Source organism: Pectinophora gossypiella, chromosome 5, assembly GCF_024362695.1.
Source record: "Pectinophora gossypiella chromosome 5, ilPecGoss1.1, whole genome shotgun sequence".
NCBI classification, from domain to species: domain Eukaryota; kingdom Metazoa; phylum Arthropoda; class Insecta; order Lepidoptera; family Gelechiidae; genus Pectinophora; species Pectinophora gossypiella.
This window is the reverse complement of record NC_065408.1, coordinates 7,066,483-7,084,416: the sequence shown is the minus strand read 5'-3', so window position 1 is coordinate 7,084,416 and position 17,934 is coordinate 7,066,483. Positions and strand designations below refer to the sequence as shown.

At 38.7% G+C, this 17,934-nt stretch overlaps 1 protein-coding gene across 2 annotated transcripts; it reads left to right on the top strand.

The window, feature by feature from the left end:
* Positions 1 to 17,469, top strand: LOC126366830 (probable tubulin polyglutamylase TTLL2). Of its 2 annotated transcripts, none has more exons than XM_050010134.1 (13): positions 1 to 178; positions 576 to 670; positions 1,015 to 1,137; positions 1,856 to 1,959; positions 8,857 to 9,007; positions 9,950 to 10,112; positions 10,455 to 10,568; positions 11,689 to 11,894; positions 12,432 to 12,583; positions 13,464 to 13,593; positions 16,176 to 16,259; positions 16,586 to 16,780; positions 17,220 to 17,469. In XM_050010134.1, exons 2-13 carry the CDS (start codon positions 590 to 592, stop codon positions 17,409 to 17,411), a joined length of 1,695 nt encoding a protein of 564 aa, XP_049866091.1. In that variant the 5' UTR covers positions 1 to 178; positions 576 to 589; the 3' UTR covers positions 17,412 to 17,469. The 2 variants fall into 2 exon arrangements, with proteins under 2 accessions (XP_049866091.1, XP_049866090.1); XM_050010133.1 differs by having other exon boundaries at positions 13,464 to 13,608.
* Positions 17,470 to 17,934: the final 465 nt, after the last annotated feature.

Below are 17,934 nucleotides of genomic sequence, written 5' to 3'. Positions count from 1 at the left end.
TTAGTCGAGGGCGGGCGCCCGACCCGACTAGTCGCATTTACCTAATTCGACTAAAAATATACGTAAAAGTGCTACGGGCGATCTCCATTCAAAATTGCTATGGCTACGATGAGTTGACATGCAATTTACGCGTTCGTATACATCTGTTCTTTCAAAACAGCTCTGAGCTGAAATGATGGTGAGAATTGATTACTTGTTTTCAATATTCTTGTTTGACATTTTCCTTAGATTAAAAAAATATTTATTAACTAAAAAAGTTCGATGATGCTGAAAAAAATGTTTAAACTCCAAGGCCTTATGTTTATAATTGTAGAATAATAGTACGTATAATAGATGATTTTGTATAATAAAAAAAAACAAATAAAACTAAAACTTTGTTTGTCGTTTGTCGTCTAAAACTTGATTTCGAATTTTTTGCAGAGGTATTTAAATAAAGACTCTTTTTAGAGAAAATTAAATAAAATTTATTTTTAAATAAACTTTATGGCTGTCGTAAAAGTTTTGGGCTTTGACGTTTAGGTAAAGTTATGAGTTTATGAGTGAATCACTCAATTTGTCTGGCATCTGTTTGACAGTTTGATATAGCATCATGGTTGACGAGTATGATGATGATGAGCCCTTCATTTATCGACTGAACGACAATGGATCTGGTCCCAGTCTCCTTTTGAAAGTAAGTTAAAATCTTGTTAATAAATTATGTTCTATAAAATTGACCAAAAACGTAGCCTTTTGGTCACTATGAATAAACCAAACACTTTAAAAGTTATATTTTCTCTACCTTGGCATCTATACAACAATTAATATTGGTGTAATATCGGAGTATTGACATAAAAAATAATGTGCCTTTATGACTATACTAGAAAAAGTAATGATAATTGTAATAGTAAGTAATGTAATGATCATTATACATATAGTCATCTTAGTTCATCTTACGATTGATGTACCTCTGAATATTGGGATATAGTCGTGAGCTTATGTTATGTGTGTTATTTTATTTTGATGATTTTCCATCAGGTTTGTGGGGAGCGTGGTTGGCGAATGTACCAGGGTTACAACACTGGCGAGGAGAAATGGAATCTCTGGTGGAGGACGAGCGCCTTCCCCACCGCCTGCTACAAGACTCTCGGTGATTGGCAGGTTCAGACACTCCGTCCTACTCTTCAATATGATGCTTTCCCGCTTAAAGTCCATCTGTGGGGGAAGTCCGTACACCCACGAACTTGGTGCTTGTAATTCACTTAGTGTAACTAAAATGTCGACATTGTTAGGTTATTAATTTTTAATGTTTTATCGACTTTCGACTCATATATTACGTGCCAAAGTCGTGAATAAACAAACAATTTCAGTACTTAATTTAAGATTTTGTAGTAGGTAACAACAGATATGTAGGAGTAATGAATTCTTCGTGTGTACACTATGGGCGTGAATCGGAGTCGGTGCGTGCAGCCGATGAGTTTCTAGTTAGCAGACCTTTTATTCAGACTGAAACTCTAATTTATTGTTTATATAGAAATGAAATAATAGCCGAATCAGTTACAATGTTAAAAGAGCACTATCGAATTTTATTTTTGAAGTACATTAAGCATTTGTTGCCTGTTTGTTGACCGCGTTTTGTGGATTTGTGTAAAGTTAACAATTTTTTAAAACGTATTAAGTATTATATTATAAAATTTATTAAGTGCGAGTGGTCCTAAAGTTACCGGGTTCGGATCCTAGTAGGAGAAACATATTTAACATAACTATAATATTGGTTCGAACTCTACATACACTCTTTAGTGACAGTACTTACGATCCTCCTACTAATCAAATATCTATAGGAAGATGAAATCATATAGCTTTTAAACTTTTATTTCAGTTTATGAACCACATTCCTAAAGGCGGGTCCATATGTCGCAAGGATAATCTGTCAAGACTCCTGCGTTGTATGCGGAGGATCTACGGTTCTATATATGATTTCAGGTAAAAACACATCCATATCCTGGTAAAAATAAACTAAGCATAGTCTCTCTCTATGTTTTTAGTCACTGTAGAACGCATGCATTCTCTGTAACCGTAGTATTAGTAGAACATAGTAAGCTCCAGATATGTCGAGGGAGTTCTAGATGAAACATTCGTACTGAACCGAACTTTTTATATCACAACCATAATGCTCGTACATACAGTAAATTCTAATATGAAATACGTACACTAGGGACAATAGAAAGCTCCCCAATCAAAATGAATGCATGAAATGTAATGAGAATGAGTATGACTCGACATTGGAAGCGGAGGGTGCTTTAATAGGGCCGTGGCTATAGTTCTAACGGTCCCTCATTTTTGTTAATCTATCCCACAACCACAACAACACAGATATAAATAAATTGAGCAAAGAAAACAATTTATGCACAAAAGTTTCATATTACAAAGTAGGCAAGCACATAATCCTATCTATGTGAAAGAGTTTCCTCGCGGATGAAGTCTAGATATATTTCAAAATAAGCATTATTTCTGATGAAAACAAAGACGGTAATCAAAAAAGCATGTCTTGATCCTGGCTACGGGTCTGGAACTCGACACGGTGGTGAAACGAATATAATTATATTGAATTCGTGTCAGCTTTTGGTTCCGTTTACAATGAGAATAGAAACTATAGAGTCACTGCTAATTTACATGTCACTATCAGGCGTTGCCCTCCTCAATAGAGCTTTGTATTAGGCAACAGTTAACGCGCAACACGTGAAATGCAACATGTTCGGCAACATTGCGCAACTTCTCGCAACAGCGTGCGTTGTTCTGCAAGGTTGCCAACGCAACGACTCAACTTGTATCGCTCGGCGTATATACGTATGTGTGTACCTATGTGGTAAGTTGCATGTAAAATTACGATTGGGAATGAAAATGTTGAATAAGTGAAAGAGTTGGTGTATTTGGGTACTATGACGCATGCAGTTTTTTTTTAATTGTTTATAATTGTGTGTAGGCAATATATTTTGAAAGATGCAAGGATGGCTGTTCACAATGTTATACTGGTTCCTACGCTGAAGTAACTGTAGTGAGTGTTGGGTGTATTAGAAGAAGCATGAAAGTGGAAATGAGGTGTTTGAGTAGCATTTGCAGTGCTGAATACAAAAACAGTACAACAAGAGAACGATGTGGTTCAAAAGACGATGTAGTGGTTGAATAGATTGTTAAGATTGTTTGGACACGTGGAGAGGATGAAGGATAATAGGATTACGAAAGTGGTATAATAAAGCGAAAGTTGTTGGTAGGGCTGGGAGGGGATGGGCAAATTGGAGAAGTCCTTGAAAAGGTTTAGTACAATGTACTCTGAAACGGCGCGCGCGCATGTGTGTAGCAATTGATTCATGTGGAGAAAGCAAGAGAATTATGCCAGGATTGAAGCAAATAGGATTTCATAGTCTCTACTTGCCCCGTTGGGAAATAGGCGTGAGCATATGCAATATGTTGTGTGTCAATGTTGCTAGCTTTAGGATACCTATCAACGCTCTACCACAGGCTTAAATATTTTTCAAGATTTCCAAACTAGTAGTAAACCCAAAATTTGATAGAAACAGCGTGTTGGAAATTAGGCATTTTTTATGTTGTAGCTTAGATTTGAATATGCACATCTTCAATGTCACAAACATATCAAAGTTATCAATTGTTTATTCATTACCTCTGTAAGCATAACATCACAAGTTTTAAGCTTATAATAAAATACAGTGAGCGAAATTGTTGCCAAAATAACTTTCGTCGAATTTTTTGTGAAATGGGACGTACACGGGGAAATACGGGTATTTCAGGTGAACAAAACATTACTGTAACTCTGCTAGTCGTTCTTATCGTAATAATTAAGCTGCGGAGAAAAGGTTACCTTCAAAAATATCTCTTCCGTATTCGTAAATAGATAATGAAACGTTATCGTTTTTACAAATTTAATGCAATCAAAGCGTACTAAATATGAAACGTTGGACACGCGAGGCCGTGAATGCTAAATAAAGGTTGTAAATTTTAATTTTAGGTAACCGCAGATTAGCTATAGGGTAGAAAAAGTAGGTACGTTTATCAATCCTCAATAACTTTATTGCACAAAACATTACAGAAGCTGGAATTATGTGGTCTTACAAACTAAAAATATCAAGAATTGGACAGTATTTATCTTGGGGAAAATAGTCTATAAATCTAAATTATGCTCATCATTACCATAATGAATGCCAACAATGAATGAATGAATAGAATGCCTTACCTTGTAACAAAATTAGTCTTTTTAAATCTTTCTGTGATATTATATTATGACTTTTGTAGAACAACTACGTAAATGAAAGACGTCGGAAAAATAAAGTTTACTATCCTTCGAGTGAGACTAAAGACGATTTATATTATAGTCAATTTCATATCTCAGTAACAGTTTCGTTTCCCATCCCTAATGAGCACCGAGGAAGCAGTTGTTTATCAAACAGATGAATAAAATTGATTTAAAAGCAAGTCTGTAAACAACCTTGCCTGCTCCGTCTAGATTGCATATTCGTGACTCAACTCACTTTTGCCTTTTTTGAACCATTATCTTTTTAAATAAGTGCAGAGCAAATTTATGACTTGCCTTATTGATACTGGGAATGTTTACATTTCTAATTTGAATTTGTTACGGGTTGTTTCGGTAATAATGTTGGTTTTTTCATTGATCGTAATAACTGTTCAAATGTTTGTAGCAGTAAGACGCATATCGGTATTTATGCCTTTATATTTTCCTATAATGTTAACTAGTCAATCTGCATAATTAAGGTAGATGTAATTGCTTTTTTACAGTTTATTTGAAATGCTATTCGTAAGTTCCGTTGTTTTTGTTTTTTTCACATTTTTTTTCCTAATCCAGCTTCAATTCTATGACTTCATGCACCGTATTGGTTTGTGTTTTCAAACTTACAGATATATTTTGCATAACAGCTTTCAGTTTCTTGACCTCTTATGCATTTGTTGGTTGTTCGTTACCTATAGGCTCTACAGATGGATCTAGATAGATCGCGAGTCAATCGGTTCGCGTCATCAGCATTTGAATGAACCAACGTCGATTGCGTGCTACACGGCATTACCCATCCACCTCTTATTTTTATATCGATACTAATAAAAATTGCCAACTTTTTTTTGGGGTAACGTTGAAGGGAATTAGCCAACGCCATGTTTTTGGAAAGAAAGCCTACATAGATCGAGGAAAGTTTACTTGTTTAGGGGAATAATTTTAAAGGTGGCTGTAAATATTGCATGAATACCAATTGCTATTCTTCGAAGGAATGGACATTTGACAAGTTCTTGATTATGTACGGTCACGAGTACTACCATGTATACACTTTGAAACCATGTCACATTAAGTTTTTTGACAAATTAAGCCGTAAGTCTTATTAAATATCAAATATGATATTGCGACAGGGTGCTAAGGTGGGTACATGATATTGCTCATGACTGTATCTATTTAAGCACACTAAAAATCATAATCTAATTCATGGTGAAACAAATAAACTTGAGAAAGTAGGGACTAACAAATTACCCATTACCAACAAATCTTCAGCAATTACGTACCTACTCATAAGTATTACGTAGTGTTCTTGAAATTTAATGCCAACTTTTAAAGGTCGTCGTGGAGGAGTAGACAAAGAAAGTTCACGGTTTAATATTAAATTATCGCTTTGAATATTAATGTTATGCTTTCTCAGCAATTACCCCAAGTGGTACGGTCGCGTGATTGTGCAATGGGCGGCGAATGTCCTGAAATTAATCGTCTCGTTTCTATTCAGGGGAATAGTTTTACGCTAGAGAAGGATAGCTATGTTCTCATCGTGGAAGTGAAAATGAGTAGTTAATAGAATAGGTCTCGTCCTGATGGGAAGGTTGAACGGGAAACTTTTGATGGAGCTGAATTAATTGAAAGTTCAGGCGAAGCGCAAATTGGAGTAACTTTTAATGTTGTATTTTGATTTAAAATAGAACAGTTATAGAAAGGATGGAGGATTTCAAACACGAACTATTCCAAGTATGTGTAGCTAATGAAACAAAATCATTGACTCAAACAAAAGCATATGCTATCCTATCCTATGTTGCACTATTAGGTATATAATATTAAATATCTCCTATACTTAGGAGCTGCCTGGAAGAAATTGCTACTTAGCAATAAGCCCGTCTATTCTCTTTTGTATTGTATTTCCAGTTTGTGCCATAAAGTATTTTTTATGTTGTGTTCTATAGGTACTACCTATATCTATTATATTCAAACTTAATAATTGTTGATTTGAAAACCAACAACAGACTGTAAATACTATAAATGTATTAATGGAATGATGTGACTTGTTTTGATACAACTCGAACCCGCACCATAGATCACAAATCATACCTTACAAACACACAACATAACCTCACGGCATTATTCCTAATTGGGTAGTTTCCTAGGTCAAAGATAAATTATGAAGTTCTGATTACTAAATAAAGACAAATCTAAAGCTGACAAAAAACATTTTCTTGTTTCTGTTTAACTTATTTTGCAATTTTAATACTTAAATAGAAACATAATAATAAGTGCGACATTTTATCTTGGTTTTCTATGACGTCCCAGGTTGCTTTTTCATACAAATTCCATAGTAATTTCGTATTTTGACATTTAGTAAAAAGTAACTGATTTGACTAGAATAGCCTATTGGAACACAGAACAGAATAAAAGGTCGATTATCTTAGCTAGGGAGTACCCGTACCTATAAAAGTTTAATTTAAGCGAGTAATTATTATGGGTACCTAAGTTATGTGCGTTTAAGAGTGACATTAACATGATATAACGTAAAATCTAACATATAAGCTCATGACTATATCGTCGTTGATGACGCAAACTGACGTAAGAATCTGCAATTTTTGTCGAAAATGATTAGCACCTTTTACAATTGTCAATAAAACACAAATCACTTTGGCAGTAAATTACGGATTCGTCAGTTAGCAAAGTCAGCCAACTGTAAACGCCTGTTGACAAAAACCCATTTATAAAATCACAGATAAAATTCAAGCAATTTGGTAACAGTCGGCAACAGGGTTTTCGGCCTAGTTAATTCTGATGAAGGTAAAAATATGGATGTCTGGCAACCTTCCGGGGTGGGTGGGGTTGTACAGTATTGCGTATTCATTAACCCTGAGCCATTAGTTACGCTAATAATGCCTACAGCTGCGATGATACCCGTCTTTTTATTGTGATATTGCTACAACCGGCCCGTTTTCTTTTTTCAAAAGTTATTTAATAGAATTAGTTTGACTTTTTTATTTGATAGTGGCAGTTAGATACCTACAGTTTTAGATTGTACCTAAGTTTGTAAAGAAACATTACATAGACATTCATTATTAAGATCACGCCTATTTCCCGTTGGGGTAGGCAGTGACCACGGAATAAACAAAAAAATCTTATTAATTTTTCATGCTTCTTATCAACTTAATCACGTTTTGTATACTGGAATGAACGGGAGCGAGACGGTCAGTAGCCATTTTCAGATTTAACGTGATATTTTTTTTTTATTAATGGCAGAGGCATACATAAAAATAATTCTTGCCTGCTTATTATCGTGTAATAGGTTCAAAATAAATTATGAAATTCTGATTACCAAATAAAGACAGATCTAAAACTAACGAAAATAATTTATTTTTTTCTATTTAACTTATTTATGAAATTTAATCAATAAAAACGTGATAATAAATCCGACATTTAATCACGTTGTTCTATGAGGTCATAGTGTGCTTTTTCATACAATTTCTATGGTAATTTCGTGTTTGGACGTTTAGTAAAAAGTAACTGATATGACTGGTTGGAAACTAGCTTATTAAAATATAATCCTTTACTTTCAAGTGTTATCTGACGCCCTGCATTGAAAATAAATTAATTTTGATTAATTTGTTTTGTTTTAAATTTATTTTTTTGTATACGCTCATATCAGCAGGGAATATTTACATGCGGTGCCTGGAACATGTATATTTTAGTGATCACGTAACTTATTTGGGTTTTGCGTGCCGTAGTGCACATTATGGGCCAATAGTTCTTACACGAGGACGTGCAATTCTTTGAATATCTACTCGTAAATACGACGTTCTGATATTTTATGATGTACTGGCGCAGGAGTTATTTAGTGTTTAGGGGTGCCGTCAACTTTTGTTATCGGTGACTTTGTGAATAAAGCATGATTATGTAAACTTTGTTGTACTACAGATTTTCTAGATGCAATAAACGAAAAGCAACGTTACGTTAGTTAATAATGTATGTTGTTAATGACATGATAAAAATCTAGAATCATAGGTAATTCACTTCTGTTGCTTATTTTTTTCGATTCGATATTTGAAAGTCTTAAAAGTTCTTATGATGGTATTTTCGCTATCAATTCCAAGTTCCATACGATACGACTGATTAGAAAATGTATCTGCCGTTTCAAGTACTTTAAATTTTTCGACTTAATACTTAGATATTATTTTCTAATGTTGACATATAAATATATTGAAGCAGTAATGTTAAAAAGGGCACTACTTTCATGTATGTGCAAATTGGGTAGTTTCCCAGGTCAAATATAGATTTTGAAATTCTGATTACTAAATAGACAGATCTAAAGGTGACAATAAACGTTTTCTTTTAACTTTTCTATTTAACTTACTTATAAATTTGAATAAAAAAAAAATCAAATAATAAAAGCGATATTTTGACATGTTATTCTATGATGTCAGAGCCGAGCGGAGAGTTGCCGTTCTATACTTAGTATGATTCTTTATTCTATGGTTATATGGCTGTGGGCTTATTCACCTGTTTGCTCTAGCCACCTCAATAGGGATTACGAGCCTGAATTTATACAGGTATACTATGTGTCATTTCAGCCCGCCATGCTTCCACCTACCGCTGGAGTACGCGAAGCTAGTGTCGGAGTGCTCGCGACTCCGGCGCAGCGATGACGGCGCCGGCGCCAACGTGGTGTGGATACACAAGCCCGTCGCTAACAGCCAGGGCAGAGGCATCTTCCTGTTTCGGGTAAGCCATTAATTCTTGAGCTTTGGGGGCCTTAAAAGGTCACATGAAAGCAATTCGTCTAAAAAGCAATATTGTAATTTGACATTTGCGCATATAAGTGCGTAATGTCAACAAATGTCAAAGAGTAATATTGCATTTTAGGTGAATTGCTTCAATGTAGCATTTTTAACCTCCTGGTGCCAAAGAGAAGGTAAAAGGAAACGCACTAAAGACACCAGGAGTAGCAAAATAGTCAATGCTAAAGCAACCACTCGCTCTCAGTTTCCCAAATAGTCTGTATACTTATGTTACTGTCCTGACTAAACTAGCGGCACGCTATTATGGCCATTTTGACTTAATATAAAGTATTGCCGCATTTCGCTGTGTCGTACGGCTGATGATGATGATAGTAACGTCGTCAGTGCGAGGTCCTCTATCGTGTGGGTTGTGAGGTGGAGTACCAACCTCATCAACCCTGGTGTCAGGGTTACTATTGAGCCGCCAAAGGCCCCTGACATGGCTCATGTAACGACTAAGTAGTAACCGGGACCAACGGCTTAACGTGCCTTCCGAAGCACGGATCATCTTACTATCGGACAATCTGGTGATCAGCCAGTAATGAATAGAATAGAATAATTTATTTGCCAGAAAACAGTGTCCTAACCAAACTAGGGACCACAAAGTAATTTTAATTTTAGTGCGAGTTATCAAGTTGACTCGCATGCGTAATAATATTCAATATTCTTTATTTGCATACTATGATGGTGTACAAGTTTGTCATGTATGAGTTTCACATCATAGACCCTTTCGGGCACAACAAAATAGAAGTTTAAAAGAGAGGAGGAAGCTTTTCAAATGGTAACATCAGTATCATTAAGGTATTCACTGGTGCTGTAGTAACATTTATTAATGAGAAGTTCTTTTATTTTTTTAATAAAGATTAAGTACATTACAAATTTGCAGAGTATCTGCGACATGAGATGTGGGAGCGCGGCGGTGGTACAGAGGTATATCGAACGACCTCTGCTCATAGCTGGATACAAGTTCGACCTCCGGTTGTACGTGTGCGTGCCCGGGTACCGACCGCTAACTGCCTACATGTACGCCGAGGGACTTGCCAGGTTTGGTAAGTTGTTATTTACCTACGGGTAAAATATTTTCCTCTGTGTGATGAATGAATAATTCATAACCCACAGTCCCTCTTAGAAATGATAAAGCCAAAAAACTCAATGACAGAGCCTTCTTCACACCCTAAAGCCTGTTACACGGATAAAAAAGGATAATTCTATCATGTTACTTACTTCTTAGACGTGTGTACCTACTAGAAAAAGTATTTAAGGTGACTTTACCTTCGGATTGGTGAAATTGCCAATCGCTTTCGGAAATCGGACCTGGTCTGTCAATCAATTAGGATTAGATGACCAGACCTCGTGAAAACTGTGTGGTGATAATCTTTTTGGTGTTTCAGGCACCGACAAATACACGTTGTCGGACATTCACAATCCGTATCGACACTTGACGAATTCCTCTCTGAACAAATCTGGCCCGAGGTACGCTGAGTGCAAGGAGAGAATCGGCAGTGGTAACTATTTGTTTATTTCTTCTTCTCCTGCAGGTAAGATGATAACTTAGTCAAGACAACTTACTTATATACTAAACTGGGAGTGAATCAAAATGCATAATAGGTTGAGCAGCTTGTCTTCCTAGATATATTGTAAATAAGGACTGAAGGATTTTATCCTTTGGCGTCGTCCTTTCTCTCTCTTGGCGATCGGTTGGTCACCTGTCATTATACGGTCCATCATATCCATCGAAGGAATTGGTATCATAAATGTAGAATGTGTGCAACTCAAATAACATAAGTTTTATAAAACTCAACTAACTAGAATTTGGAAATGAGAGGCATATATTAATTAGTAATATGATGACGGGCGGAAGGCAAGAGGGAAACCACTGCCCTATTTTTCTCTAAAAAAGTAGCATGAAAATGCTGCACCGACAAGACCGTGGCTCTTAAATTGATGATGATGACGATGTTATCCAACCGATTTCGACTACAACTGCCGACGTTGATGTGTTCGCATGTGGCTTATATAGCCAATCTTGTTGAAAAAAATCCTAAAAAGACAATAAGTAAGTACCTACAGGCTATCAAGCTGTAAGCACACCCCGGACACTTCATTGACGTCATCGTACATGCGCGTCTATGCGTGTGACGTCTGACGCCCTTACGATTGAAGACTAAAGTAAGACCGAGGGGTTTGTGTAAACTTAGCTCAGCCGGTGGCGAGCGGAGAGTTGCCGTTCTATACGTAGTCATCATCATCATCAGCCCATTAACGTCCCCACTGTTGGGGCACGGGCCTTCCCTATGGATGGATAGGGAGATCGGGCCTTAAACCACCACGCGGGCCCAGTGCGGATTGGTGGTTAATAACGACTGCTAATGCAGCCGGGACCAACGGCTTAACGTGCCTTCCGAAGCACGGAGGAGCTCGAGATGAAAACTTTTTTTTTTGTGGTCACCCATCCTATGACCGGCCTCTGCGAAAGTTGCTTTACTTCAACAATCGCAGACCGAGCGCGTTTACCGCTGCGCCATCGAGCTCCTATACGTAGTATTACTCCTTATTCTATGCTCTAAGTCTAACTCCGTTGAAGTTCAAATGTAATAGCAATATACCCGTATCATGATACATCAGGTTGCAAGTGGACGTTGAAGCAAGTTCGGCGGGCGCTGGTGGGGCGGTGGGGCGCGGCCGAGTGGCTAGTATGGCAGCGGATACGAGCACTGGTCACGCTCACCTTATTGGCGCAGGCGGCAGGCACCCCGCCCGCCAGGAACTGCTTCGAGTTCTACGGGTTCGATGTCCTGCTCGACGACTCTTTGAAACCCTGGCTGATTGAGGTGATTTTCAACACGGTTTGATGTTGTTCGTACATAACCTATGTAGGTATGTTAGTACTTCACATAACTGTACAAAGAACTCTCTAAACCACGATAACAACGTAGTGTAGTGATAGAGAATCGGACGGGTTTTTTCTCGAAAAATAAATATTTTACTCGTAACAGTATCGGTTGTTTGCTATGCTATCAATCCACACAGTTTAGTAGTTAATAAGTAGGTAAGTACACAACTGGGGAGGGACTTCTTTGGCGCCTTTTTTAACTTAGTAAACTTAGTAGTCAAACTGCTAATTTTGTCGAATAGAAAAATTTTGGGATTTCCTTCCTAATAGTTAACCCGTGCTAAGAGAAACTCACAAAGAGAAAATGAAATAAAAAATATCTGACTCGGGCGGGACAAGAGGAGGACACGTTCGTCCCGACTTGAAAAGAGCTGCGGGTTCAAATCTGGCAGAGTTAGATTTTCGTTTTAATTTTCTCTTTGTAAGTTTCTTGCCTAAATAACGTACTAATCTATCTGCACCAAAACATCTGCAGGTGAACCTGTCCCCAGCGTTGGCGGCGGATTGCGAAGCCGACGTGGCTGTAAAGCAGCCGATGCTGCACGAGCTGTTCGACCTGCTGGGGCTGCCCATGCGCCACACGGGCCTCTCCTACTTGCAGGGGCCGCTCGTCAACCTGGTTAACAGGTAAATTAAGTTGTTATTATTAAATAGAACGACCAGTTCAATTAAATTACTTAGCGATCGATAGCGATAGCGATAATCTCCCTCGCATTATCCCGTTTTTCACAGGGTCCGCTTACCTAACCTAAAGATTTGACAGGTTCGATTTTTTACAGAAGCGACTGTCTGTCTGCTCGCGAAGAGAAAATCCATTCTATTACAGGTTAGGTCATATACCTCCGAAAATTCATTTCTCGGGAATTTGGGTTTCCTCATGCGATGTTTTCCTTCAGCGCTGAGCACGTGATAATCAATTATGACAACAATGATCCAAACATGAATTCGATAACAAATTCGACAATCATTGGTTTAGGCCTGTGCTGGATGCGACCTCAAAGTGAGAGGCAAGCGTTCTACCAACTGGGCTATCACGGCTCTAAAATTACTTAGCGATCATATTTCAATTCAGATAACATTCTACAATAGCCTCAATGCGCGGCAAGAATTAAATCGCTCAAAGTACGTCAGCTAGTGTTGTGACGTTAATTAGGATAGTGTATCAGTCGAGATTAGGTCGTTCGATTCTTTTCTAACAGTAAGTATTAGGGAAAACTCCAAAGAGAAAATTGGACCGGAAAGATTCTGACTCAGCAGCTTGCAGCGCTTGTGAATCTAGGTAAATTGCTTGGAGGAAGAATAAGATTAAAGATAGGATTTGAGGAACAAATGGTATTCAACATACATTGACTAAATTGGGGTTGCTCTTAATAAAGGATGGTCTGCTTGAAACGATTAAAGTATGCCGCAGAAGTTATAAAACATATCAGGATCGAAGCAAATGGCATTTCACAGTCTCTGCTTACACTGGCGGCAAATAAGCGTAAGGTGACCTCTAATATTCCAGCTGCAGTTCCGAGGACGAGAGCGGAGCGCCGCGCGTGGTACCGGCGCGCGCGCCGACCGCCGGGCACCGCCGCGGCACCCGCCGCCGCCGCGCCATGCCGGTCAACTGCGTCAACATACAGCCGCCGATGGTAGACAAGTTCACGGTGCCTAATGACGTTATAAAGTTCCTAGTAGATTACAGTTGAAAACCTGCCGAAGGTTACTGGCAGCCAAAAATAAATCCTAAATATAATGTCTAAAGATAGGCGATTCTCATGACACCGCAAGCAGATACGGCGAAGCGGATTTTGTAACGGTGCACCGCGCATCGACGCGGTAATCCGCGCGGATTACCGCCTAGCCGCGCGGATGGATTTCGTTCAATAGTAACGGCCTCCGTGGTCCAATGGTTAAGTGTTGGGCTCACGATCCGGAGGTCTCGGGTTCGAATCCCGGTGGGGACATATCACAAAAATCACTTGGTGGTCCCTAGTTTAGTTAGGACATTACAGGCTGATCACCTGATTGTCCGAAAGTAAGATGATCCGTGATTCAGAAGGCACGTTAAGCCGTTGGTCCCGGTTACTACTTACCGATGTAAGTACGTAGTCGTTGCATGAGTCATGTCAGGGGCCTCTGGTGGCTCTAAAGTAACCCTAACACCAGGGTTGATGAGGTTGGTAATCCACCTACTATACATATAAAGATACTGTAGCTCACAGTTATCCGCGCGGTTATGCGGTTCGTCTTATGCTAAGCATGAGTGTTCAAATTCATTAACGATAGGTACCTAATTAACACTTCTCTATCAATAGGCTTCCTTTAAACAACCGGAGTGGGTACAGAGCATACACTACCACGCTGCTTATGTTCGGGTTAGTGAAGACACACGGTTTTATTTAAAAATATACATTATTTGTGTAATATTAGATAATTCAAGTCGAAGTTCGGTTTCCAGCCACATCAGAGCCCACCACAACAACGACCCGGGATAGATATTTAGGAGTCGCCGTCGCCGGATGCGATTTGGACGACATGATGAATATTAGATATTTTCTAAATTGATTGGGAAATGATTGATGAGGGGAAGCTTCTTTTTAGTAGTGCGACGATGTTAATCTGGGGCACAGGAGTGCCCCCGCCAAGACGAGCAAAGCGAAGCGCAAGAGCAGGGCACTACCTACCTTTTCTCGAAAAGTGTCGTCCATTTTTTTATTGTTTTTGTTTTCAAAATAATCATTCACTTTACGTGGTTATAGATAAGTCAGATATTTTAAGACGGCATGTAGTTGAGCGTTGGGCTCACGATCCGAAGCTCCTGGGTTCGATACCCGCTGGCATCACGTCTACCAAAAAAATCACTTTGTGAGACTATCCCTGGTTAGATCTGGAAATTGCAGGCTGAAATCAGTTGATTGTAAAGCGTGTATTCATAGATGTCAGGGACCTTTAGCGGGTCGATATTGACCCTCTTACCAGGGTTGATGTGATCGGTCATTGATCTTATAACTCAAAACGAGAGAAGAGAAGGGGGCACTAAATATAACGGTATGTAAGCACTCAATATGAAATAGAAGAGTGATAGATGTAAAGTTTTACCATAAAGATGACATCGCGTGTGCTGCATGGTTGTGGCAACATTATTCATGAGATTTGCATATCTGGAATTTCACATGTGAGCTGTTTCCGCCCTCAATTTTTTTATAAGTAGAAATTCACAGTGGAGGTTGTACTTACAAGCGGAAATGTGCATATTTTTAAATTACGGTTGTTTTTGTACTGGCAGCAAATTACGATTTGCATTTTGTTAGCACATGACGTAATGTAACCAATTGGGTCGTGTACTAGGTTCAAGATAAATTATGAAATTCTGATTACTAAATAAGAACAGATATATAACTAACGAAAAACATTTTCCTTTTTCTATATAACTTATTTTATGAATTTAAATAAAAAAAGTAATAATAAGTCCGACATTTTATCACGTTTGTCTATGACGTCACAGTGTGCTTTTTATAGTAATTTCGTGTTTTGACGTTTAGTAAAAAGTAACTGATTTGATTAGTTTGAAACTAGTATATTGGAGTTATTCAAGGCTAAAGAGTTGAGTGTCATTTGCTAGGTAACGTGTCTCACCTTTGGCGACATTTAGGTACACTTACTAAAAGGTGAGATTGTGGTCAAATGTGCGCCGATAGTAAACAAAAAAAGACATTAAAAAAAACTGACGAGCTGTGACCTGGAAATGGAAAAAGAGCACAAAGGCGACCTGGCGACGCTCGGTTGACAGAGAATTACAAACTCTCGGCATATCATGGGAGCAAGCTAAAGAGGCTGCAGAAGATTACTAGGAGAGGACTGTTGGTATAGATTGCAACAAGCAAGTTCGAAGGTGGTATAACACTGCCTGCAGAAGTTGACCAGCATTCTTATGATGTTCTTAATCTACAAGATCCCACTGCTGGGCAAAGGCCTCCCCTTCCTCTTTCCATTTTTCGCGGTCCTGTGCGTACTCCGGCCAGTTCCTCCAGCAAGCGTCCAATTCGTCACGCCATCTCTTTCGTGGTCTGCCACGACGCCTGTACTCATCATGAGGCACCCAATGCGTGACGATCCGTGCCCACCGCTCAGGGTGCATGCGACAAACATGTCCGGCCCAATCCCATTTGAGTTTCTTAATAGAAGACATAAAACTTTAATGTTGGTAATTGTTTCTTTTCTTTTTATACAGGAATTGACTGAAAAAAATAAGGAAATGAGTAATGGCAGATCGTCTAAAGCAGCGTCAGAGATAGGCATGGACACAGATTACCAGGTAATTTAGTACTAGATATTTGTATGCGAATATTTTAATACTTCGGTTATAATTGACATAAGATCCAATAAATAATACGCAAAGTAGTAACAGCGCCCACGGAATTCCACCGACTACGATCCCTTATCCCGACACACTACTTTCGCTTATTCTACTCTAATCTTTTATCATAGATATTATTTTTTAATATAAATTACTGATTTATTCTACTTAGGTACCTACTCTTAACCTTTTTTTTTTAAAACATGCTGAATTTGATCTGAGTATATTTGCCTAGTCTCAGAGCGAGACACATTTTTTTAAATGCTTAATTGTTATTTGTTTAGTCAACGTCGGGTATGGCCACAGCGCCAGCGGAGCCGTTGGATGAGTCATGGCGCGGCGGCTACGCGACGGCGGCGACGCGGCGACGGATCATGAGCGCGTGCGCGTGGGGCAACGGCGTGCGGTGGAACCGCGCCGTCGGCCGCGTCGGACAGTGGGTGCGGATTTACCCGCATACTCTGCCGCTAGACGACACGGTAAGCTTATAACAGGCAGACACCCTACGGCCTGGCGAAACTATCACACCTGGAACTTTTTTGTTTTCACGAGACCTATTAAAGTCTTGGTCAAACGGTGACATAGTTGTTAGGTTTACTGTCTCATGCTGCAGTTTGCCAAAATATTCTTCTGCTTCTGACATATGGGATGTCAGTCGATGATCAGCCCTCCTGGCGTCGGGGTTACATTACTACAGAACCGCCAGATGCGCTAAATTATTATTATTATTATGCTATTGTCTGTCTCGATACTACATAAATCAGTAGTTATGTTTTGTCCATACCCATTGGATGCTGTGCAAATATTTCATGTTTCGGAAGTGTTTCGTACGTCTTGTCTTCAGCTTGACCTACTTTTGTATAACATTCCTAAAGTCGAATAGATAATCGAATTCATAACGGATTTTTATTTTCCTAGTTGCCAATGGAAGACGCGCGTGAAAGCGTATCGCAAGTCTCAAAATTCGTGCGATCGGCGCGTGAAGTGGCTCGCGAAGGCGCAAGAGATGCGCGTGCGCCGCGGGACGAGGAGCGAGACGCTGTTTTTGAGGCCGCATTGCGCAAGAAACTCGAGTACTCACAATTTCAAGTGTGGCTCCCACCGGCCTGATGTGTTCAATAGTTATACTAAGCAATGTAGTTAGTCGAATAAATGCTTGCTCAAATTATGTATTTGGTTTTATTTTTAAACTTAGTCTGTAACGTTGTTCTTTTTTGAATATCCTAATTTTGAGAAATAATTGATTAGGTTTAGCTACGTGGCCTGCGCTGATTCTATTCAGTAGCGAGTTATACCACAAAGGGCCTATTTCATAACCGTGAAAATTGTAAATTATATAACGGTAAGTACTTCGTAAAATGTACGTATACATTGGGGACTGATTGATTAGAAATATTTTGCAGCTGGATCAATCAGCAGATGTCATATCAGTTACGCAACGACATGGTATATATATAAATAAATAAATAAATAAATAAATGGAGCGGCGCGGCGCGGCGTAACGAGCACAAAATTTCATAGTAATTTACAATTGTCACATTTTTAGAACAGAAATTGAATAATTTCCGTAATTTATCCATCGTCATAGTTCATCTTTCTACTTACAAATTCTTAATTTATCAGGGGAATGACT

What these genes read in the sequence shown, in the direction of transcription:
- LOC126366830 (XM_050010133.1), top strand. Translation starts at nt 590, where the DNA reads ATGGTTGACGAGTATGATGATGATGAGCCCTTCATTTATCGACTGAAC. An exon ending in GGTTCTATATATGATTTCAG is followed by an intron (nt 1,960 to 8,856) that starts GTAAAAACACAT and finishes GTGTCATTTCAG; the next exon opens with CCCGCCATGCTTCCACCTAC. An exon ending in GCATGGACACAGATTACCAG is followed by an intron (nt 16,260 to 16,585) that starts GTAATTTAGTAC and finishes TTATTTGTTTAG; the next exon opens with TCAACGTCGGGTATGGCCAC.